This window comes from Rhineura floridana, chromosome 11, assembly GCF_030035675.1.
Source record: "Rhineura floridana isolate rRhiFlo1 chromosome 11, rRhiFlo1.hap2, whole genome shotgun sequence".
NCBI classification, from domain to species: domain Eukaryota; kingdom Metazoa; phylum Chordata; class Lepidosauria; order Squamata; family Rhineuridae; genus Rhineura; species Rhineura floridana.
In genome coordinates this window covers 10,414,211-10,440,396 of record NC_084490.1, presented here as the reverse complement: position 1 = coordinate 10,440,396, position 26,186 = coordinate 10,414,211, and the positions used below count along the sequence as shown (strand labels likewise).

General features: G+C 42.6%; 1 protein-coding gene across 1 annotated transcript; it reads left to right on the top strand.

The window, feature by feature from the left end:
- Window positions 1–1,179: 1,179 nt before the first annotated feature.
- LOC133367320 (vomeronasal type-2 receptor 26-like) lies at window positions 1,180–11,708 on the top strand. The gene is made up of 6 exons (XM_061591421.1): window positions 1,180–1,399; window positions 2,252–2,427; window positions 4,652–5,491; window positions 6,721–6,945; window positions 8,934–9,060; window positions 10,798–11,708. The coding sequence occupies exons 1-6, from the start codon at window positions 1,180–1,182 to the stop codon at window positions 11,706–11,708; spliced, it is 2,499 nt and encodes an 832-aa protein (XP_061447405.1).
- The last annotated feature ends 14,478 nt before the right edge of the window (window positions 11,709–26,186 follow it).

Genomic DNA, 26,186 nt, shown 5'->3' with positions numbered 1-26,186 from the left:
GAGCTGAGTACAGTAGGGCCCCGCTCATACAGCGGTTTATGTTCCGGACCCCCGCTGTAAAGCGAAAACCGATGTAAAGCAGATCCCATTGACTTACATTGACAAAAATGGTGCCTGGCGGCAAAAAACCACAGTAAAAGCGGAACAAGCATTGTAAAGCGGGGCCTTTCTACAATTCACAACCGCTGTATTAGCAGAATGCTGTAAAGCGAAGCGCTGTAAAGCGGGGCCCTACTGTAGAGTTAGGATACAGCATAAATCCTCTTGTTCCCCCCTGTCCCTCCCCTGGTGTTCATGCTGGCATAAGTTACGCCAGACTCAACTCAGCTGGCTGAGCCAGGATGAGCAAATTAAGCCATCTTATCTCCAGCTGAGCTGGGATGAGTGAGTTACACTGGCATCACCTGGCTCAGCTGGAAACCAGGTGGGTGAACCAGAGTTCCACCAGATCCCAAGTTGTTTGTCCCAGTGGAACTTAGGTTTATATTGTACCCTTAGCCTAAACAATGTTCTGTATTGGTGAGAAAAAATGTATTTCAGTTTGGGGTAAAATAAACTTTTCTGTGTTGCCTTTTTTGGCTTATTTTTGTCTTATAGTCATTTTCTAACCTTACTTTCTTTAACTTGGGACTAAAATAAAGCCATATGTTGGGAAGAATAGCCTCTAATTACATTACAAGAACAAAATGGAACAGAAAGGACTGCAGATCCCTTCCCACCCACCCCCCAGATTTGTAAATGTATTTCAATGTTTTAATTTCAATATTTTTTCTTCGTATAAATCACTTATAAAGTGCTTACTATTTTAAAAAGACTTTGGCAGAAGTGTGATAAACATGTTTTCTTTTGTCATGTCACTGAGAACGTACAACCAAGGGCAGGTGATTATCCCTCCTGTAATTATCAAATAAATCACAATTACATACGCTTCTCCTTGTCCCTGGGGAATTCTAGTGCCCACTGGCAAAACTATGAATCAAGACTGGATGATGCTATTAATACACCAAGGGCCATTTGAAGCTTGGTTATCGACATTCTGTTAGTCCGGTAATTACGCTGCACTTTGGATTTTGCATCAGCTGAGTGAGTGGTCATTCCAGTGGAGTTTTCTACAGGAGCTTTTGTACTGAGAGATACTGAAATAGTAGTGTATTCTCAAAAATGAAGCAGTTCCTCAAGATGGTACTATTTCTGGTTTTGGTATTAGTTTTGCTACCTCAGACTGTGTGCAATGTTCCTATTGCTCAATGTGCCATCAGGGACCCTATTCCTATTCTTCACAAATATTATCACTCAGGAGACCTCATCATTGCTGGCATTATGTCTCAGATCTATATTGTTTCAAGTACCCCAAGCTTCAAAAAGCATCCATCTCATGGACCTGCTGATGATCATATGTAAGCAACTGGGTTAAAAATTCCCAAGAACTATGTGATACATTTGCAATGGTTACATTCCCATTCAACCATTATCTTCATTCTTATCATCATCATCACCTTTACCTTTACTAGTGTTACCTCTACCCCCCTTCATTGATTGATTGATTGATTGATTGATTCATTCATTCATTCATTCATTCATTCATTCTGTAACATGAGGCTTCTACTAGTATAAGGTGTCATCATTATAGCCAACAATTAGGACAAGGCATATTTGTAGCAAGAGGAAATTTTTGGCCAGGTCTCAATGTATATTTATGATTCACTTTTCACCTGTTAATGTAAAGCATAGCGTGGTTCCAGATGTCCCTTGAAGGGAGCCCATCCATTGCCTGAAGACCATAAGTGAAAAGACCTTCTCATGTGCCGCTGTCCCTCAAACCTCACAATGTGGCAGCAATCATCTATTGGGAGTGAACAATTTTTTATCTATTCTTAATTTGCAGTCCAGAAATGTATATTGCTTATTTGACAAAACAGGGTTGTATTCAATGCTAGTCCCTTTCAGGGTAGACACATTGAAAATTATAGACATGACTAGCTTAGATCATTAACTTAAATGAGTCCACTCTGAGTAAACCTTAATTGGATACAACCGATACATATTATTTCTGTTGAAATCTTGTGGATGTTGTTTTCTGGGAGGGAGGTGGGAAAAGAGAAGTCCTGTTATGCAGTATGAAGCTTTCATTGCAGGCTAATGACTCAGTTCTACCAGCACATCCTGGCCTTGGTATTTGCTGTCAGCCAAATCAATGAAAACACTCAAATCTTACCCAATCTCACTCTGGGCTTCCACATCTATGATGGCCATTTCAGTGCAAGTTGGATCTATCTTGCCTCAATGGAACTTCTCTCTAGACGGGGCAGACTCATCTTGAACTACAAGTGTGATATTGAGAACACTCCAGTAGCAGTCATTGGGGGACCTAACGCTGAATTCTGTTCCCATATGGCAACAGTACTGGATATCTACAAGATGCCACAAGTAAGATGTGTGAATGAAGCTTCAGGGATTAGGGAATTCCCCCTCCCCATATTTAGAGATGCAAATACATTCTGTTCTCTACAGTAGGTGAACTGCCACAGCTCAGTGATAGAGCACATGCTTTGGATGCAGAAGACCCCAGGTTCTTTGAAACCCAGGCAGCCACTGTGAGTTATTGATAACAATTCTGAGCTAGATGCACAAATTCTCTGACTTGGTGTAAAGCAACACCCTATGTAATTCTTGTGAAGTGTGTGAAGTAGTTCAGCCCTGGCAAACTTTCTCTGCTTGACTTTGTTTAATGCTTGATACAAATACTTTTGAATATTACAATGCTCTTCACACCCTTACAAGATTGAGGTTTAGAATGATGTGGAAGGAACTGCGCTATAGATTCCTCTTCTGTCACACGTTCTATCTGTTGTGAATTGGTGTTCTGAATTGGTGATTTTTTGTCAAAAATCAGCTCAAGCAAATGGCACATTTTTTATTATGGTAGGAGAGATTTTGAATTCTTCCTTCTATATCTTCTCCTGGATGTTCCTAGGGGTGGAGTGACCCACTAGAGTATAGGCCATCCCAGTTCTCAGAAGGGATGCAACTAAATCCATCTCATCCTATTTCCAGAAGGATTTTTAATGGCAAACCTTTACAAAAATTAGGAACCTCCCCCCTCAAAAAAACCCAGCTTCAATACTGTGTATCCAGCCAACTACAGGTTGAATGGTTAGTGTGCAAGGTTCCTTGTCATGGTGAGCTTCTGATTTGGGCCATTTGTTTTTACATATAGTTCCCCCTGGAAGTGACAGTATATAATCAAATTCCATAATTCCCAGGAGGACTAGATCTATCTGCACATACTACCCACCCAGACTGGTGCAGTTTAAAAGCTGTATTTTAGGGGTAGGGGTGTGGAATGGAGACAGTGTTTAACCTTTAGACCATCTTATAATAAAATCTGATGGAATTTACCATTCTGAAGTAAACCACTGGTACCAGTCTGGGCCACAATCCAGGCAGTTTGGGTCTGGTGAGTTCATTTTGGAATCTGAACAGGGTGGATATCTCCAAATAAGTTCCATCACCAAGACCAGGCATTAGCACCATACTAGAAAGCCACATAAGAGTATACGTCCTATTTCTTTCATGTTCCCAAGGCCCAATGACTTAATGCCTTCAGTCACAGACTGCTAGAAAGGCCCACTGCCTTTTCTACTGCTGTTACCTGCCTGCATATTTAATAACTGTAGCAACCACTATGTCAACTTTCCCCCCAAAAAACTTTATAATTGTGGTACATTAACACTAAGAGGAAAAAATGGATCCTTCTGGTTCATAAGTGCTAACTGAATAAGAACTGAAAGCTGGATTTGAATTTGATATCTTCATTGCTATAACTTGCATTCTTTAAATCATTATCTTAAGCTCATCTATGGCACTTTTCCCGTATTCAAAGATGCTTTCTTCCACTGGATGTTCCCACATGTGGTTCAGCAACATAATGGGATTCTTCAGTTGCTTCTGCATTTCAGGTGGTTGTGGATTGGGTTGATTTCTCAAGGGAGTGTGTATGTTGAACAAGACATTATTTCAAGACAGAATATCATCATATAATATCATTCCATAATTCCCAGAAGGACTAGGTCTATGTGCACGTACTATCCACTCAGGCTGGTGCAGTTTTAAAGCTATTTTTGAAGGGGAGGAGTATAGAATGGAGACAGTGTTTAACCTTTAGACCATCTTGAAATAAAATCTGATGGTATTTAGATTCTGAAGTGGACCACTGATACAGTCTGGCTCGTGATCCAGCCTCTTTGGTTCTGGTTAGTCTACTTTGGAATCTGAATATGGTGGATTTCTCCAAGTAACTTCCATCACCTAGATGAGGCATAAGCACCATACTAGAAAACCATATAAGAATATAGGTCTTATTTCTTTTCATGTTCCCAAGGCCCAATGATTTAATGCCTCCTGTCCTGGACTGCCAAAAAGTTCCACTGCTTTTTCTACTAGTGTTACCATTACTGCATATTTAATAAGTTTAGCATCATTTATATTATCATTCCCACATGAAAAAATATAATATCAGTACATTAACATAAAGGGGGGAAATGGATTCTTCTGGTTTATAAGTAATAAATTAATAAAAATTGAAAGCTGGATTTGAATTTGATATCTGCACTGGTATAACTTGCATTCTTTAAATCATTATTATCTTTAGCTCATCTATGGCACTTTTCCTGTATTCTATGCTACTTTCTTCCACTGGATGTTCCCAGATGTGGCTCACCAAAAAAATGGGATTCTTCAGTTGCTTCTGCATTTCAGGTGGTTGTGGATTGGGTTGATTTCTCAAGGGAGTGTGTACTTTGAACAAAGTATTATTTCCATGTTTTCCCAGAATGGTATTTGCCTTGATTTTATTGAAAGATTTCCAAAGCTAACCTCTTCCAATGAGTTCAATAAAATGGTGGAGGAAGGTTTTCGAACAGTCAACACTGTTATGAGAAGCACTGCCAATGTTGTGGTTGTACATGGTGAAATTCATAGCATTGTGGCCCTGAGAATGCTACCCCAGATAGCAGATATGGAGGATATACCCATGCATAACAAATTAAAAGTCTGGATTATGACAGCCCAGATGGACTTCACATCATTTCCCTTTCAAAGAGGCTGGGACATAACTTTCCTTCATGGTGCTCTATCCTTTTCAATCCACTCAAAGAATCTTCCAGGATTCCAGAAATTTCTCCAAATGAGAAACCTGACTTGGGAAAAAGAAGATGGCTTTGTCAGTGTTTTCTGGGAAGCAGCATTTAGGTGTTCTTTCCCCCGTCCTTCTTTAGACAAGAACTACGAGGAATTTTGCACAGGGGAGGAGAATCTGGAGACCCTTCCGGGGTCTGTCTTTGAAATGAGCATGACTGCCCACAGTTACAGTGTATACAGTGCAGTCTATGCAGTGGCACATGCTTTGCATGCTCTGCATTCCTCCAGTTTCAGAAAAAGAACAACAGTGAATGGAGGGAAATGGGAACTTCTGGACCTACAGCCATGGAAGGTAATATCTGCATCAGATCATTGCAAAACAGCTTACTATTTCTATGGACACAACAGCACACCTTCTGTTTTGCTTCCTTAAAAAAAAGGATTTTACTTCAGTCAAGATCCAAAGTACAGCATAATTTGCATTTGTTTTCCAAATCTTCAGATGCTTCTCTTTCCCTGTAATGGAGTGGTCAACAAATATCTATGCATGTCGCTAGTGTGCAATTGTGAATAAAAAATAAAACTGTTCCTCCTTGTAAGCCCTTAATTGCAACCCCTATTCAGTCAGAGAGAAGGTACTGGTCCTTCTCATTATTTGTTTGAAAACAAAGAAATCTAACTCATATCTGTGGCTTTACGCAGTCAGAAAGGAAGCAGATGTTTCAGAAGTGACAAAATCAGTATAGTTGCCCCTTCCCCAAACAACTGCTACCGTCTGGCAGCCTTGACCTCACTGTTACTAGCTGCCAGCATTGCTGCACTGCTTTCTGTATTTTTTTTTTTTTGCCTTTCAAGTTGATTCCGACTTATGGGCGACCCTATTGGGTTTTCATGGTAAGCAGTATTCAGAGGGGGTTTACCATTGCCTCCCTCTGAGGCTAAGAGGCAGTGACTGGCCCAAGGTCACCCAGTGAGCTTCATGGCTGTGTGGGGATTGGAACCCTGGTCTCCCAGGTCATAGTCCAACACCTTAACCACTACACCACACTGGCTTTCTGTATTAGCAGCCAGGAAAAATGAGTTTGGACAGAACTTAGAACTCTAATTACTGTCAGCCACTTACGGAACTGTGGAATTTGGGCAATGCCAGACATCACCCAGTTAGTGAATGTTTTCTGTTCATCCTTCAAATCTTTATCCAAACTTGAGTTCAGTTCTCCACATTTCTATATCAGTGGAATATTTCCAAAATGGGGCCTGGGGGTAGTGGTGAGCCAGGATCTGCTGCATGCAGAGTCAATCGCATATAGAACAATGGTTGCCATTGGACCCAATCTTCCTACCCACATCTTCCATCACCTTGTGGTGAGGTTCTGGATGTGGCAGTGGCTTCGGTGCTTCAAAAAGCTCTGGCAATGACTGAGGGGAGTTAGAATTGCTCTGTTTATAATTAAATATCATGCTTATGACATTTTACTACTCTTAAAATTATCCTCCATGAATCATTTAAAGGAGCTGTTAGCTGAAATACTTTTGTCATGTTGTAGATATAACCTCAAATACTCCTTTTGTCCAATTCAGCTCCACAAGTTTCTCAGAAGTGCCTCATTCAACAATGGTGAGGAAGAGATTTATTTTGATGAAAATGGAGGATTAGAATCTGGATTTGATATTGTCAACTGGGTAATATTCCAAAACGAGTCCTTTCTTAGGAAAAAAGTTGGAAGACAGAACTCAAAGGTCCCCCTAGACAAGAGCCTCTCTCTTCAGGATGATGATATTGTGTGGCCCAGAAAGTTCAACCAGGTAAGGTCCATGCCCAGGTTATTCAAGTAACTCCTCAATCTTCAAAAATAGGTTAACTGTTTTCATTTGGTGTTTTTTTCCAACACTGCCTTTCATGGAAAACCATGATACAAGGGCACAGAATCGTGCATAGCGTTACAAAAGCAGACAGAGAAATGTTTTTCTCCCTCACCCATAGCATAGAACTTGGCGATATCCAATGAAGCTAAATGTTAAAAGGTTCAGGACAGTAGTACTTCTTCACAACACCCATAGTTAAACTATGGAATTCACTCATGCAAGAGGCAGGGATGGGCACCAATTTGGACAGCTTTAAAAGAGACTAACTCATTGAGTATAAGACTATCCATGCCTCCCAACCATGGTGGCTAAATTCTGCCTCCAGTGTCAGAAGTATGCTTTTGAATATCAGATGCTGAGACTCAGTAAGTGGGGGAGGGGGGAGTGCTGCTGAGCTCAGGTCCTTTCTGCATTCTTCCATAGGCATCTCCTTTGTCACTGTGAGAAAAGGATCCTGGACTAGATGGGTCAGTGGCCTGATCCAGCAGACTCTTATGCAATTATGTTTATCATCTCTAGGATAGTAGAATTTCTCCTCTGAAGTTCCAAATGTGATAATTATTATTGTGATATCCTACTCACCATACTATATTTTTTTCTATTCCATCTGACATAAGCAAAGAACAGTAGACTTTCCTCTCATTGACTCACTTACACATTGGATCAAAACAAAGCAGTGAACCATAAACAATTGGCTGTCATTTTGTAAAAATGGTGGTGGTGCAGGTGTATGATACGTGTTGTTACACATCTTCTTGTGGTATGCACCCTCTCATTCCTTATCATTTTCTACATATTTGGGGCTATTATAGCGTAACAGCCCAGTAGCGGATCAGATGCTATTTAATGTTTTCTTATAGATGTCACTATCCTGGAAGTGTGTGAATATCATTTGTGATTGCCAAAGGACAATTTTGGGGCATATACTCCAGCACATTATTCTCTTCTACATAGGTATTTAGGTTGTTATTGGTATAAGGACTAACAAATTTAATAATAAAAAAATAAAAATAAAAAAGGATGTCTTGGACAGTGTTCTATGCCCAGATGAAACATTGGCTATATTTAATGCAGTGTCGTCTCATAAAAGACACTGGATATATCATTTGTGGGGGCCTAAACAAGTGCTCTTCAACTTTAGGCCCCCACATGTTGTTGCACAACAACTCCCATCATCCTCAGTCAGCTTAGCTAATGGTTAGGGGTGATAGGAGTTGTAATCCAACAATATCTGGAGACCCGAGGTTGAAGAATAATAGCCTAAATCATATTTTGGGGTGTATACACTCAGTTAAGTAGTCCTTTCCACATATTTTAACTATTAATGACATCATTATTCTTATTCTTATATATATTCGATTATTTTATGGAAACAACCAAACATGTATTCTTTATGTTTTTATTTTGGATGTATGTGTCATGGTTCATGGGACAGATGCTACTGCAGGATAGGCAGTAGCCATTTCGGAAAATGATTTCACAAACTCATGCTAATCTCCTCATGATGCCCCATTCCATACCATGTCTCTGTCATCCAAGTAAAGTGGAACTTGCTGTCAGGAATGGCTTCTCTAGGAACGTCTGCTACAGGAACAGTATTTGTATCTCCCACACAACAAATGAATATGTTTTACATTTATAAAGCACTGGACTAAGCTTTATCACACCAGAAATGTTTGATTACTCTATGGCAACTGAATGGAAGGTGGTTGTAATAGAACTTATCAATAGGCCAAGACCCACGCACCCTGTGGTTGATCTTAAGATCTTATATATTTGCCAGTTTCAAATATTCAAGACCACAACTAGTCTGGTAGGAGGTTGCATTAAAAAGTTCTCTCTGAAAATAATGTCATCATTCCACAATAAAGTGATAAATTTCATATTTGTGGATATTATTATTATTACTATTATTAATTTATGTATAGGCACAGCCCATCTCCATCTGTAATGAGAACTGCCTTTTAGGTTATAGTCGGACCAAGAAAGAAGGGAAACCATTTTGCTGCTATGATTGCCTCCCATGTCCAGAAGGGAAGATTTCCAACCAGAAAGGTAGAATATATTATTTATAAAACATATAAATTATGATCCAGTAGGTGCACATTAGAAACACATTTTCTTAATGTTGAAATACGATTGGCATTATTTGGTTGATAAGAGGATATTCTGATATTACCACTGATAGCTGTGTGTTCTTTTATACAGTACCTAATTTCACTCTCTCTCTGTGTGTGTGTGTGTGTGTGTTGTGTGTGTGTATGTGTGTTTGTGTGTATCTGTTTTAAGTGGACTGGAAAATTCTGGAAGTAGTTGTAAACTTGGTAGGTGAGAAAAGTCATATTTTCTCCAGGGAGATAAAACATCTTCATTGCTAGCTATTAACTTTTCTTCTTTATATTGAAAGTAAGGCCTGAATTGCACTTAACAGTGCCATGAAAAAGTATTTGCCCCCTGTCTGATTTTCTGCATGGTTGCATATTTTTGGCACTGAACGTTATTAGATTTGAACCAAACCTAATATTAGGGGAAAGGGGAGCTGAGTGAACAAACAACACAAAATGTTGATACATATTTCATTTATTTATTAAAGAAAGTTAGGGAACACCCAATGTCCCTGTGTGAAAAGTAATTGTCCCCCTATTAACAACCCAATGAAAGGGGTTATTAGGGCCAGACGTTTGAATACCTTGGTAAACAAGCAGGCCTGCTTTGGGCCAGCCCTGCCTAATACAAATCTGACTAACTTTGGCCCTTGCCATCAGATTAAAGTTGCCAGCACACAGGTTAACAGGGCCCACATTGCCCAAAAAGTTCCATCCATTGTTCCAGAACTCTTGACGATCGTCCAGGTGCTTTTTTGCAAACAACGTTCCATGGACAGATGAGTCAAAGATGGAACTTTTGGGGCAACATGGGCCCTGTTATGCTTGGCAAAAACCAAACACTGCATTCCATATGAAGAACCTCATACCAACAGTCAAGCATGGTGGTGGCAGAGTCATGGTGTGGGGATGCTTTGCTGCATCAGGACATGGACAATGCCATCATTGAAGGAACCATTAATTCTGCTTTGTATCAGAGAATTCTACAGGAGAATGTCAAGCCATCCATCTGTCAGCTGAAGTTGAAGCGCGGCTGGGTCATGCAGCAAGACAATGATCTGAAATCACAAGCAAGTCTACATCAGAATGGTTGAGGAACAAGAAATTTAAAGTTTTGGAATGGCCTAGTCAAATTCCAGAACTAAACCCCACTGAAGTGTTGTGGCAGGATCTGAAAGGCACAGTTCATGCTCAAAACCCCACAAATGTCACTGAGTTAAAGCAGTTCTGCATGGAAGTGGGCCGAAATTCCACCACAGAGCTGTGAGAGACTGAGCAAGAACTACAAGAAGCATTTGGTTTCAGTCATTGCTGCTCAAGGTGATGTAACCAGGTTTTGAGTCTAAGGAGACAATTACTTTTCCACACGGGGGCATATCAAACATTTTTGTTATTTCTTTGTCAGGTTCCCTTTTCCCTAATATTAGGTTTCATTAAAGATGTGATAATATTCTTTTATGTAACCATATGCAGAAAATCAGATGGGACAAATACTTTTTCATGGCACTGTAGATAGTATCTGAATATGGTTTCTATTACATAGAGTGACTTGAGACAGCTACAGATACTGTATGTCTTTTGGATATTGACCAAACAACCATCACCCAGAGCTTTCTAATTTTTCAGCTTGGTTCCAGGCACAATACAGGGGGTTTCCATGTCATTGAGCTCAGCTTTTCTTTTTCAGACATGGATGCCTGTTTTGAATGTCCTGGAGATCAGTATCCAAACAACAACCATGATGGGTGTATTCAAAAAGTTATAACCTTTTTGTCTTATGAAGAACCTTTGGGAATCCTTTTGGCTACTGCAGCTCTATCCTTTTCAGTAATCACAGCCTCGGTGTTTGGAATCTTCATTAAGCACAAGGAGACTCCTATAGTCAAAGCAAATAACCGGAACCTCACCTACATGCTCCTCATCTCCCTCCTGTTTTCCTTCCTTTGTGCTTTGCTATTTATTGGCCAACCGGAGATGGTGACATGCCTCCTTCGTCAAACTGCCTTTGGTATGATCTTCTCAGTGGCAGTCTCTTGCATACTGGCCAAAACCACGATTGTGGTTCTCGCTTTCATGGCTACCAAGCCAGGCTCCAGCATAAGGAGATGGGTGGGCAAACGATTGTCCAGCTCCATTGTTCTTTCATGCTCTCTTATTCAAGCCACAATTTGTATAGTGTGGCTGGCAATTTCTCCACCATTTCCAGACTTCGATATGCACTCAATGACTGAAGAAATGATACTAGAATGCAATGAAGGTTCAACCATCATGTTTTATTGTGTCCTTGGATTTATGGGTCTCTTGGCCATCATCAGCTTCACTGTGGCTTTCCTCGCTAGGAAGTTGCCTGATAGTTTTAATGAAGCCAAGTTTATCACCTTCAGCATGTTGCTTTTTTGCAGTGTGTGGCTGTCCTTTGTTCCCACCTACCTAAGTACGAAGGGGAAATACATGGTGGCAGTAGAGATCTTCTCCATCTTGGCCTCCAGTTCTGGGCTACTGGTGTGTATCTTTTCCCCCAAATGCTATGTCATTTTGCTGAGGCCTGAGTTGAATAGCAGGGAGCAGCTAATAAAAAGGGGGGGAAATCAAGCGTAACTGGTGCAGATAAATTAATCTGTCATTAAATCCCATTCCGTTCCTTGCCATTATTTTTTTCCAGATCATTGTCTCAGGCAAGTATGGATTACTTGAGATGGTGGAGCAATTCAGAGCAGGGCAGTTGGGAAACAAAATCCCATTGTTCAGAAAACAGCAAGCTAATACAATCTTCATTCCACACAATTTGACCTAGCTCATATTATTTCAGTACCAGCTTCCTAAAGCCTGGTTAATAATCTCTCTGCCTACCGCCATGGCATGACATGGAGTATTGTGTGGAAGTATTTGCCAGCTATGTAGGCTATACCTGTAATGTTTGGCTGTTACTGAATTGTTATAATCAGAAACAAAGGATAAAATTTCATGCTGCAAAGATTCATGTAAGCAGAGACCTGCTGGATAAGGCCAAAGTCCTCCCTAGTCCAGAATTTTGTTCTCACTGAGTCTGGACATGGAGGAGTAACTGGGCCTATAAATGTAATAGCTGATATCTTCCACACCAGTCCTCCCTGTGACCAACCCATCCACCATGATGTTCTTTGGGCAAGGAGAAGACTCGTGGGGAGAGTATGGAGAAATCTCCCTCAGATATGATTTTTTTAGGGTGTTAAAAATAAAATAAGAAAGGCTTTTAAAAGAATTGCTGGAATTTCTCCTCCCTATGAGTGTGTTGACATCATTAGCAGTTAACTACTCGAGGACTATAAATGCATGGAATGATAGTTACAGTTGGATGAGATATACTTGACAAAGAAACAAAATTGGGGGAATCTATAATAATTTTCTTGACAGACAAATGAAGAACTTGGACTTTTTAATTAAAAAATATGCTTCACAGGATATCACTGCCTACCAGATTTTATATTAATCCTCAATAGCCTATAGGGCTACGTTCAAGATTCTGGGTTTGGTGTAAAAAGCCCTACACAGCTTGGGACCAGGGTACCTGAAATATCGTCTTACCCCTTATATACCCAGTTGATCATTATGCATTGTAGGTGAGGGCCTCCTGCAGATGCCATCTTATCAGCAGGCCCATTCTGCACAACAGAGGAAACAGACATTTAGTATAGTGGTACCTATCCTTTGAAATTCCCTCCCCTTAAACATTAGACAGGAACCATGCCTGTTAACTTTTCGGCTCCCACTGAGGACCTTCCTCTTTAAAGAATTCTTTTAAGTAGAGACCTTAACTATGACTCCGTCTCCGTTGGAATTGCTTTTTAAGATGTTTTAAAGCATATTAAAAAAGATGTTGTAAAAGATGTTTTGTTCTAATATATTTTAAAGTCTGTTTTTATGATGTTTCAGTGGGGAGGAGAGCCTGGCTGGGAGTCCAGAGTCTGTGAATTCAAATCCCCGCTTATGTCTCCTGGGTGTCAAGGGGCAGCTAAAGATCATCCCCACAGTGAATGGCTTAGTGGTTATGTACCCTGCCACCTGTGCAGCTGTGGGCAAGCTGCATAGTCCCAAGGAGCCCAGTTGCCCCCCAGCTGGCAGTTGCGGACAAGGCAGGGGCTGGCTTGTGCAGCTGTGGCAAGCTGAGCAGGCACTAGCCACCTGGGGAGGACTAGCCTCAGGCGAAGGCAATGGTAAACCCCCTCTGAATACTGCTTACCATGAAAACCCTATTCATAGGGTTGCCATAAGACAGGATCGACTTGAAGGCAGTCCATTTCCATCTTTAGAGTGTTTTTAGTATCTTTGCTGCCCTGGGAGGAGGGCATGACATATATTTAACAAATGATCATGATGATGATGACAATAATGATACTAATGATGATGATAATGATGATGTATAGAACATTACACATCCAGGTATGCAGACCTCTTCATAGTGTCCAATCAAGCCTTGAAAATTTCAAAATACAAGTTTTTCTGCTTTCCCCTCCTTCGTCTAGTTCTGGGCAGTCAGCCAATGTACTTTCTTTTCTATAAACAGAAATGTGATGACACATAGCTGCCAGACACCTGCTTCGTTGAGCTGACCAGCTATTATTGAAAAGTTTAGTGGGACCGGTTTGCTGCCCCTAGCTGGTGGTAGGGAAGTTAGATGGAGAGGTGCCACAAAAAGACAACAACTGATAAGAACACAGCTGTGGAGCAAGGTCACAGCCTTGAGAAAAGCTTATAAAAGGAGAGGGTTATACCTTACTAGTGGCCAGTCTCCCTGGAGACTGAGCTGAAGACACACCGTTGCTATGCTGCTGCTGAGAATGGGAGTTCTGCCTCTCACAAGGGTGGGATTATTCCATTTCTTTCCAGATAAGAGACAGAAATCTTTGAAATGTGCTAAAACAGAAATGTAACTCAGTTGACATAGATTCCTTGCAATACGGCTTCACAATTATTGCAATTTAACTTGTATAGTGTATACATTAATAGAACCTTATACTTTAATATATGTTAACCGTATGCTGCAATGCATACAGATATAGGAGCCTAATAAATAATCCTGAGGTAGAATATATAAGAGAGCTACTGATTAAGGCCACTGTAAGCATTATGTACTTATAACCAGTCAGAACTTTGACTCTGAGCTATATGATGGTGATTTACTGGCTGAAGCCAGATACACATGTACTGGTGTGCATAAAGATGATTAATGTGTAATAAATAAATATTATTAGATGTATAAAGATAATCCACAGATGAACTCCCATTTTTCCTGAGATATTCTTAATCGTTAGATATTCCTTGGTGGGACCTCCAACTTTAGTTAACCTAGACAGACCTAACTGCTGGCAGAGACCGTGGAAGCTAAGTTGACCACAATATTTAGTTGTCTGTGTAGATACAGACTAGGGGAGTACTCATGAACCCTCAATCCAGTGCATCCACAAGAAAGAGGTTATTCAGCCCATTTCAGTTGCAAAATTCAAATAAGTGTGAATTTCGAAGGATGGCTATGTGTTGGTTCTCATATTATTTCAGAAAGTGCAAATGTGATAGGTTCAACTTGAAATGCAAACTGAATGTTACTGTATTGATTTTAGACTGTAGTATTTTGTATTATATTGTGTCATTTATTGTATTTCCTATGTTATTGTATTTCTGTGTTCACCGCCCAGAGAGCTATTGCTAGTCGGGCGGTATATAAATTTAATAAATGATAATAATAATGATTGAATTTCACACCATCCCTATACTGCAGAGAGGAAGCGCACAGCAGAAACACGAGGAAGGCTTGGAGGATGAGCTGGCTTTTTAGCCATGCTCCAACCCCCTCCCAATCACAGCCCAGGCTCTTTCCTCTCCCCCTCCCCCTTTTGCAACTGTATTGCTCTCAGCACTCTACCACCATGTCCTCATCCAGAGACCTCCTCCTCCTCCTCCATCCCTCCTCCCCTCCTCAATCTACCCATGAGTTCTTGTTCTCGCTTTCTGTCTCCTCTCTCCTCCCACTGCTCTGCAGAGAAAAAGAAATCCTTTCACCTACATGCAAATGCACAATCACAACCAAGAGAAAGGAAGAGGGCAAATAGAGTGAAGAAAGAGGTGAGGGAGAGGGAGACTGTAAGGAATCAAATACTGGGAATGTTTAATCTTTGATTCACCTCAGTGAACCAGAGTTTGGAAAACCTGCAACAGCAAAGATTCCTGGGAAACAGCCTCTCTGTGACCCCTGAGAACATATCGTGAAAGCCTGAGGGTATAGACTTCTTGTCTCCTATGGAAATTTGGGGAATGTTATCTAGTAAGAATCAGCTGCTCCTTTCAAACAAAGAAATGGTTTTACATAAGGATTAGGATAATTGTAACCTTTAGGAATCATCTGGAATCTACAGCAGGGAGAACACACCTATTATCTGGGAACTTATCAGGAAATGGGTTGGTTCACATCTTCCTGGTCACATTTACATTGGGGTCAGTTTAGTTAGAAAAAGGTATAAAACATGAGGGGTGGGGAGGGGTCAGCAGTTCCTCCTTCTGGAGGGCTCAACAACTGTTTTTCCTACCAACGCACCCTAGCCTCTTCGGGACAATTTCAGAGCTAAGGATTTTGAGTGAGATTTTTCAAATCTAGCGCTGGTTACACAAGGGCAGAGCTTTTGGCTCATTGGGCTAGATACGAAACTCTCTCTCAGCCTTAGTCTTGCAGCAACTCTCCAGGAAAGGTATATGCAACTTCTGGGCTTTTTTCTTTCCTTTTTTTTCTTTCTGTATGGGTGAGCTTAATGTGAAAGTGTTCATAGCGTTAGTCTCTTTGCTTTAGTCTATCCAGTGTTGCTGAATGAATGAATAATAGTTAGAAGGCTGCTCATTGTTAACTGTGGGTTTATCCAAACAGAGCGGGAAAATCCACGGTTTCCATATTTGGTTTGTCATGTGATAGTCCTCACTTTGCCTTTTAGTTCGCTCTTTCCCAATTAAAAAAAAAACGCTTTTTTTGCACCCGCACCCGCAGTGGTAAGACCCCTACATTCTTTTTGCTTTTTCCAAGCTTCGTCTCTAAAACTTTCCCCTATGCCAATTGGTCAGCAAAAAAATTATGTATGCTCCTCTCCCCCTTTGCAACGAAGCACAATATGGCTGTAAAGGAGTTCTCGCCTCAGAAGGAAAGGCTGCTGGTCAGTTTCACACCTGCCTTGTTTGTATTTGTGATATTATGCTTAAATGAATGTATGCTTTTCTGCCTTTATTGATATTTAAGGAGATACACACGCTGGCAATTGCACTTATTTCTCCAAAAAAGCAAGAAACGTGTCACCCCCCCTTCTCCCTTTCCTTCCCATGAATGAAATTGACAAAGCTTTCCGGAGCAGGCTTGAAACCGACCAGAAGCCCTTTTCTTATTTATTTATTTATTTATTTATTTATTTATTTATTTATTTATTTGGTTACATTTATATACCGCCCTTAGCAAATAGCTCTCAGGGCGGTAAACAGCATAGGGTAAAATACATACATGGCAATAATAAAATCACAAAAACATATATGACATAAAAACAAATACAGTTAAACAGAAAATAAAAACAAAGACTTAGTATACAAGATTAAAAAGCTAAAAAGATTAGAGTGATTAAAATGCCTGGGAGCATAAGAAGGTCTTTACCTGGCGCCGAAAAGATAATAGTGTAGGCGCCAGGCGTAGTTCTTCGGGGAGGCTATTCCACAACTCGGGGGCCACCACGGAAAAGGCCCTAGATCTAGTAACCACCCACTGGGCTTCACAATGAGTTGGTACCCGGAGGAGGGCCTTCGATGACGAACGAAGCGAACGGGTAGGTTCATAGTGGGAGAGGCGTTCCACCAGGTATTGCGGTCCCACGCCATGTAAGGCTTTATAGGTCATAACCAACACCTTGAATCTCACCCGGAAGCAAATAGGTAGCCAGTGCAGGCGAGCCAGAACAGGAGTTATATGCGAAGACTGACTGGTCCTCGTCAATAATCTAGCTGCCACATTCTGCACTAGCTGAAGCTTCTGAACTGTCTTCAAGGGCAGCCCAATGTAGAGTGCATTACAGTAATCCAATCTCGAAGTTACCAGAGCATGGACAACTGAGGCGAGGTCGTCGCCGTCCAGATAGGGGCGTAGTTGGGCTACCAAACGGAGATGGTAAAACGCATTCCGTGCCACCAAGGCCACTTGAGCCTCGAGAGACAAGGAAGGGTCAAAAAGAACCCCCAGACTACGGACCTGCTCTTTCAGGGGGAGTGTAACCCCATCCAGAACAGGATGCACATCCACCATCTGAGCGGGAAAGGCATTCACCAACAGTGTCTCAGTCTTGTCTGGATTGAGTCTCAGTTTATTAGTTCTCATCCAGTCCATCATCGCGGTCAGGCAACAGTTCAGCACATCAACAGACTCACCTGAAGAAAATGAAAAGGAGAAATAGAGTTGCGTGTCATCAGCATACTGATGACAACGCACTCCAAAACTCCTGATGACCGCACCCAGAGGCTGCATGTAAATGTTAAAAAGCATGGGGGACAAAACCGACCCCTGAGGGACTCCACAATGGAGAGTCCAGGGTGTTGAGTAATGTTCCCCAAGCACTACCTTCTGGCGACGATCCGCGAGGTAGGAGCGGAACCACTGCCAAGCAGTACCCCCAACTCCCAACTCCGCGAGTCTCCCCAGAAGGATACCATGGTCGATGGTATCAAACACCGCTGAGAGATCAAGGAGAATCAACAAAGTCACACTCCCCCTGTCCCTCTCCCAACAAAGGTCATCATACAGGGCAACCAAGGCTGTTTCAGTGCCAAAACTGGGCCTAAAACCGGATTGAAACGGATCCAGATAATCAGTTTCATCCAAGAGCACCTGGAGTTGGCTAGCAACCACCCGCTCCAAAACCTTGCCCAAAAAGGGGACATTCGCCACCGGTCTGTAGTTGTTCAAATTATCTGGGTCCAGGGAAGGTTTCTTTAATAGAGGTCTCACTATTGCCTCCTTGAGGCTACTTGGGACTACTCCCTCTCTCAAGTAGGCATTAACCAGTTCCCTGGCCCAGCCGGTGGTTCCAGCCCTGCTAGCTTTCACTAGCCAAGATGGGCAAGGGTCCAGAACAGACATGGTTGCCTGGACCATTCCAAGCACCTTGTCCACTTCCTCGAGCTGCACCAACTGAAACTCATCCAATAATAAAGAACAAGGCCGTGCTCTGGACAATTCACTGGATTCATCTGTCACAACATCAGAGTCTAAGTCCCTACGAATGCAAGCAATCTTGCTTGGAAAGTGCCCAGCAATTTCGTTGCAGCAGGCTTCAGATGTTTCTGTAGTATTGGGCGGGCCAGAATGTAAAAGCCCCCGCACAACTTTAAAAAGCTCCGCTGGGCGGCATAAAGATGACCTAATAGAGGCAGCGAAGTAAAGTTTTTTCGCTGTCCTTACCGCTTTCATATACAACTTATTGGTGGCACTTACCAAAGCATGGTTACAATCGTTGGGAGTTCGCCTCCATCTGCACTCCAGCCTCCTCCTCTCTTGCTTCATGACTCTCAGCGCCGGGGTATACCATGGAGCTGTATGAGCTCTGCATCGGAGGGGGCGTGCAGGAGCGATCGTGTCAACAGCCCAAGTCATCTCCGTATTCCACAGTGCGACCAGGGCCTCGACAGGAGCACCAGTCTTATCAGCCGGAAAATCTCCCAGAGCCCTCTGAAAACCAAGAGGATCCATCAGACTGTGGGAGCGGACCAACCTAATAGGTCCTCCACCTTTGCAGAGGGGAAGAGCTACTGTAAGCCTAAATCTCAACAAGCGGTGATCTGTCCATGACAATGGGGTAGATGAAAAATATCCCACCTCCAGATCACCATCTCTGTGACCAGTGGCGAAGATCAAATCAAGAGTATGTCCCGACACATGCGTTGGGCCAGTAGAAAATTGAGACATCCCCATTGTTGTCATGGAGGCAATGAAGTCCTGAGCTGCACCAGATAAGACAGCCTCGGCATGGACATTGAAATCCCCCAGTACCAAAAGTCTAGGGGATCTCAATAGTACCTCCGAGACTATCTCCGTCAGCTCAGCTAAGGAAGCTGTTGGGCAGCAAGGTGGACGGTACACCAACAGTATTCCTAGTCTGTCTCCCTGGCCCAATATAAGGTGGAGACACTCTAGACCAGTCGCCACCTGGACAGGATGCTTAGTGAGAGGAAAAGTACTCCTATAGACCACAGCAACTCCCCCTCCCCGGCCCTCAGATCTACCACAGTGCTGAACCGCATACCCAGGTGGGCAAAGCTGGGAAAGAGCAACTCCTCCCTGATCACCCACTCAGGTCTCGGTTATACACGCCAGGTCGGCACCCTCGTCCAGAATTAAATCATGGACGAGGGAGGTTTTATTATATACCGACCTGGCATTCAAGAGCAGCACTTGGAGATCTGAGAGCTGGCTGATAGGACAACCGGCAATCCTGTGGGTAAGAGGAGAACCGGAACAAGGCACAGACACAACTTGTCTGGGACGAGTTCCCCTTACCTGGCCAGTTCTCCTCCTAACACCATACCTCCCATTACCCGTCACTACGTTAATTGGGGCCCCTGAAAGTCCCCCCACGAAGGATGTAATCTTTGCTCCCAGGCACATAGTAAAAATACACGAATACACATACACAAAACACATACATTTTCTAAGTTTGTATTTGGGATATTACACTTAAAGGAATGTATACTTTTCTGATTTGAAGCAAAAACCCCAGCAAGTACAATGAAATTGACAAAGCTTTCCGGAGGCAGGCTGAAACCGACCACCACCGCTTTCTCGCTTGCTGTGCATTGCAGTTCTCACCCAGAGCGGCCGCCCAGTTTGCAGGCTGGCAAAAAATAAAATGCATCTGTGCAGTAGTTGCAGACCCCCCCCAACACCCCACCATTGCGATGATTGGTTCAATTTTCCCGGGCTTATTCTCACACATGCGCAAAAGCGCAGATACATGATTGGCTGGAATGAGGAGAAGGGGCAAGGGGAAACACCCAAAAACCGCCCATCAGCTGTAAAGTCCACATATTGCATCCTAACTCTTGAAGGCACAGCAGATGATTCCCGATTTTAAACAGCAAATCACATTTTTGCCGGTATTGCAAGGAGTGGATTTAACCCGCGAAAATGCATAACAGCATGAGACATCATTTGGACGACTGAAAAATAATGAACACGTGTCACACATTTTGCAGTCGTCTGGATGAGCCCTTTAATTGTAAACTGCAATATTTTTCCTTTATTTATTTATTAAATTTGTTAGTCACCCATCTGGTAGAGATTATCCTGCCACTCTAGGTGATGTACAATAAAATACAAATACAGTACGGCCCCGCATTATGGCGTTCCACTTTAAGGAGTTCTGCTGATGCGGCGCCTTTCATTTTCAATTTTAAAGGGTTTTTTCCCCCTTTTGCGACGTTTTGCGCCATTTTCGTGTCATTTTCGCACAACGTGGCCCATTAAAGTCAATGGGGTTCCACTTTACGGCGTTTTCCACTTTACGGCGGGGGTCTGGAACAGAACCCGCTGTATAAGCGGGGCCCTACTGTACAATATTTTCCCTTGTTTCTTCTCTTAATAAAACCACTCTTTATTTTACTTTCTGTGTATGTGTCATTGGGTTAAGGGTAAAATTATACATGCTCTGGGGGTGACGTGCAGGTAACTCCAGCAAAAGATCCTGCTGCTCTCTCAATAGGGGAACTTGCATTTCTAGTAAGCTATGCTCATGAAGATGTCCAAGGTCCATTTGTAACAAGACACACTCTCTGACACACACACATGTGGAGAGGGAGATAAAAAATTAAAAGGATACTAAGCAATAGAGGAGGCTGCAGAGAGAAAGGAGGCAGGCAGAGAAGGGGAAGAGAATGGAGGAAATGGAGGAAGGAAACATTTAAAAAAGCCATGCTTAAATGAGGATATCTTGAATTTCTCCTCCTTCTTCCCGGGCATTTCAATGAAAGAACTATAGGAACCTTGTTATTTCTCAGGAGGGAAAAAAATGAAATGATGAAAGGAATGAAAATCAGAAATTAAATAATCATGAACCGTAATCACCTGCAAAGTGGAAGGAATAAGATCCAAACTGGCAACATGAAAGCACCTCCATCCCTACCTGGTACCTTGATCCTTAATATAACTATTGTTAAAAATGTGTGGATTTGGTTAAGTTGAATCAGATTAGTCTATACCTGCTAATTCCAACCTCAGTTGCACTTTAGTGATGGGCTATTTTCCCTGCTGAAGTTGCACAGCCAATAAAATTGCTTATCTTCCCACTGTTTGAATTGTCTGGACCATTCTTTACTACAGAAGGCAGGGTGGTGAACTACAGAGAGGAAATGATGGATGCCAGTTTTCTTTGCCATTCTTTCCACGTTACAAGATTGCACTTTGCAACACTAAAAAACCCCTAAAAACAATTGTGGAATAATGGCACTGACTATTCTGCAGAATAGTTTCCAATGAAAACAAGCCAAGAAGTATGTCCCAACAAACTGGAATTTAGAAAAACAAGGAATTGCGAACCAACCCCCCCTCAAAGCTGCCCATGATAAGGATGTGTGATGCACTACGCTGCCCTCCTTTGAAATGGCAGCTGCGGCTTCACCCCCTAGCCGCAACTGTGCTCCCCCCCCCGCCCAGGCTTCACTCTGGTGAGTGGAGTGGAATATTTCTATCAAACCGTAAAGAACAGGGAAATTGGGCAGCTATAGTGAACGCACAAGGGTAGCAGGAGACCTGACCTCCTCTCTGAGATATTGGACTGCCCTACAAATTGGTCAAAATGCAAACATGATTTGGGTTGGTCTTTCACAGTCCAATCCACTTCCTGGGTAGCTTGGAAGAATTTGGTCTGAACTATGTCAATTGTCCTAATATTGTTGCTTCCTCCCTGCTAAAACAAGATCAGCACAGCACATGTCTTCTTTCTATTATTTGGGCTGATTGCAGGTGTTGCCACCACTCACCATATGCTCAGAGGCACATGTTACCAAATTCTTCCAAGCTACACAGGAAGCGGATTAGACTGTGAAAGACCAACCCAACTGTGTTTGCATTTTGACAAATTTGTAGGGCAGTACAATATCTAAGGTCTCCTGCTCCCTTGGTGCATTCACTGTAGCTGCCCAATTTCCCTTCTTTTTAAAGTTTGATAGAAATATCTGTGGGCTATAAGTACATTCTTAAACTGCAAGGTTTTTTGCCTATTAGTGAATTTCCCTGCTTTTTAATCCGGGAGGTAAGAAATGGGATCCTAAGCAAGTTTGCTGAGAATGGATTGATCATTTGCATGCTTACTGAGTTCAGTGGGATTTACTCCCCTCCAATCATGCTTAGAATAGGTGAAACTGACCACAGGGGATGGGTAGGAGAGGAGAAGAAAGGTCAGAAGGGAGGAGAGGGATGGAAGCAGGTAGAAGGGGGAGGGAGAGGGGAGGAGGATGGCAGGTTTGAACATTTGCATGCTTATTGTGTTCAGTGGGATTTACTTCCCTGCAATCATGCTTAGGATAGGCAAAACTGACCATGGGGGGAGGAGGAGAAGAGGGAGGGAGAGCTGGAGTTGGCAGGGAGGAGGAAGAAAGAAGAAGGAAGAGGGGAGGGGAGGAAGAAAGGAGGAGGAAGGGAGAGGACAGGGGAAGGGGGAGAGGCAGCTTTGATCATTTGCATGCTTATTCAATGGGATTTACTCCCATGTAATCATGCTTAAGATAAGTAAAGCTGAACATGGGGAGGAGGGCAGGAAAGGGAGGGAGAAAGGGGGAAGAGAGAGGGTAGGGGAAGGAAGAGGAGGGGTAGGAGGGGGTGGGAATGGGGAAGGAGGGGCGAAGGAAGGTGGTTGGAAGGGGCAAAAGGTAGATGATGGGAGGGAGGAGGAGAGGAGGGCAGGTTTGATCATTTGCATGCTTTTTTAGTTCAGTGGGGTTTATTTCCATGCAATCATGCATAGGATTGGTGAAGCTGACCTGGAGGAGGGCAGGGAAGGGAGGGAGGAAGGGGGAAGGGAGAAGGAGGGGAGAAGATGGGGTGGGTGGGCACTGAGCAGAGCGGAAGCCCCTTTCCTTTCCAAAAGGAAAACATTGTGAACAGTATCATACTTTTTCTCAGGGTTTCCCCCACCCTTTTATTCTACAGCAGGCACATGTAGTCTCCCAACCAAATTTAAACCAAAGCTGTCCCTGGCCACACCCTCACCAGACCTTTATTTCACTTTAGACAATCATGGCTTCCCCAAAAAAATCCTGGGAAGTGTAGATAGTGAAGGGTGCTGAGAGTTGCTAGGAGAGGCCCTGTTCCCCTCACAGAGCTTCAGTCAGAATGGTTGACTGTTAAACCACTCTGGCCACTGCTGTTCAGTCAGGGGAATAGGAGTCTCCTCTCAGCACCCTTCACAAACTACACTTCCCAGGACTGTCTCAAGTGAAATAAAGGTCTGGTGTGGGTGTGCCCCCCTCATTAGCCACGTCAAGCTGTGGTGAGTCTGCCTTTTAGAACAATGACACTTGGCTCTTACTGACCATGCCTGGCCTTATCATTGAGTTCAGTGCTAAATTTCTGGAATTAATTAAAAATCAGCCAGGTATTCTTCAAACTTTTAAACTGCAGAAGATGAAGGTGAGAGTATGGAGCAAGGGCAGTAATGGATTTCAGGTACTCTGTGAACATGGCTGATTTTTAATTAATTTCAACAAATTATGGGAACTCTGATAGAAAAAGTCCGAAAGGGGTCTGGTTGTTTTCTCTCTCTTTTTACCCTTTGAACTATCCATTCTCTCTGTCTGTTTTGTATATCGCCATGAAAATTCAAAGGGTTGCTAAGCAAGTGTTTCTGAGTTGAGGACTCAATGATTTGTGAGGTTTTGCTTATGCATCAGAATGTCATGGGGGATATTTTCAGTTTAACATTGCGGAACGCAAAAAATCCATGCTGCCTATTGTATACAGCCACTCTCGTGACTGTATAATTTAAAGCTGTTATGGGCATGGGGGTTGGGATGGATTTCCTGTGGGTCCCCTTTCAAGCCACTGATTTGGAATCCCATGCCTTGGGGTGGCTCTGCTGGCCAGATGAATTCCCTTTGTTAACCAAATACATTGGCCAGGTAGGATAATGGGTCTATCACTTGCCTAGCAATGGTGAATGGGCCAGGAAGACCCTTTTGTCATTGAAACTCTTCAGGAGAGGATCCCCCACCTTCCTGGAGCCCAGCAGAGGCTTGTAGTTTGAATGTGTCTAGAGAATACTTGGAGGCTGAAGGCAGGCAGAGAGACTGGCTCTCTGCACCATGACATTTGGGGTGCCTCCTGTAGCCCTGATGGCAAAGTTGGATATCGGACTGCTGATGCCTTGAACCCCCTCCATCTTAAGCTCAGGTTGTAATGTGTGTAAATAAATAAACCATATTTCATAAAGACACCGCAGTCTCCACTGACCTTCTTCCCAAAGGAAACCAAACCCTGGAGGAGCACAGGGACCCCAGAAATCTCACCGCTCGGAGATTGGGGGAGGTGCGCAACAAAGCACGATTATATCACTTTAAACAGTCATGGCTTCCTCCCCCCCAGGAATCCTGGGAATTGCAGTTTTTTAAGGGAGCTGAGAGTTGTTAGGGGATCCCTGTTCCCCTCACAGAGCTACAGAATCACCTGGGGAGAGAGATTGATAAACAAGTTGGAGAATTAGAGCTCTTTCGGGGGGGGCATGGATAGGGGTCTGCTAACAACTCTCAGCTTCCTTAACAAATTACAGATCCCAGGAATCTTTGGAGGAAGTCATAACTATTTATAATGGTATAGTACTGATTGAAATGTACTGTATGGTACAGATATTTATTTATTTATTTTATTTTATTTGTTTCATTTATAAACCGCCCATAGCGAATGGCTCTCTGGGCGGTGTACAAAAGGTTAAAATACAAAATCACAATAAAATCAGCCTACAAACAATGAACACAAGCAGGAACAAAAGAAAAGGAGAAAAAAATTAAAATTATAACATAAACGCTTAAAATGCCTGGGAGCATAGCCAGGTCTTAACCTGGCGCCGGAAAGATAGGAGCGTAGGCGCCAGGCGTACTTCTTCGGGGAGGCTATTCCACAGTTCGGGGGCCACTACAGAAAAGGTATGCCAAAACAGGGTCTGATCTTATGGGTTAGGGAAAGCCTATGCAAAATGCATAATGAGCAATAGATTGTTCCTGGCCTTTTTAACACTGGGGAAACCAGTTAGGAATAGAAAGCTTGGTTTTAACTCCTGCACAGACACGAAAGAGATTGTGCATTCCTGAAGCTGGATATTGAGTGTGTGTGTGTATTCCCTGACTACTGAAGTTTCCCCTTTGGACTTCAGTTTTTCAGTTTTGAAAATCTGGCCCCATTTAGAACTTGGCTATAAATTTACTTCACATCAGTGAATAAATACCTTTAAAAGTAGCTAAATATTTTTTTTTCCTGCGGTAGGCCTTTGTATTGTAGTGGCACATTCTAACTTTCTTTTTTCTACCTGATAAGACTTTGGTTGAGGTGTGATAAACATGTTTTCTTTTGCCATGTAACTGAGAACGTACAACCCAGACCAGGTGATTACCTCTCCTGTAATTATCAAATAAATCATAATTACTTACACTTCTCCTTGTCCCTGGGGAATTCTAGTGCCCTCTATGAACCAAAACTGGATAATGCTATTAATATACCTCGGGCCATTCAAAGCTTGGTTATTGACACTCTAGTCATTATGCTGCACAGTCTGGGCTTTGCATCAGCTGAGTGAGCAGCCATTCCAGTGGATTGTTGCTATGGGAGCTTTTCTACTGAGAGACACTGAAATGACAGTGTGTTCTCTAAAATGAAATGTTTCCTCAATATGGTACTATTTCTGGTTTTGGTATTAGTTTTGCTGCCTCAGACTGTGTGCAATGTTTCTATTACTCGGTGTTCCATCAGGGATCCTCTTCCTATTCTTCACAAATATTATCACTCAGGAGACCTCATCATTGCTGGCATTATGTCTCAGGTCTATA

Coding starts and splice junctions, on each gene's coding strand:
- LOC133367320 (XM_061591421.1), top strand. CDS start 1,180: ATGGTACTATTTCTGGTTTTGGTATTAGTTTTGCTACCTCAGACTGTG. Junction 1,400..2,251: donor ACCTGCTGATGATCATATGT/AAGCAACTGGGT, acceptor TCTATGATGGCC/ATTTCAGTGCAAGTTGGATC. Junction 6,946..8,933: donor GGCCCAGAAAGTTCAACCAG/GTAAGGTCCATG, acceptor ATTTATGTATAG/GCACAGCCCATCTCCATCTG.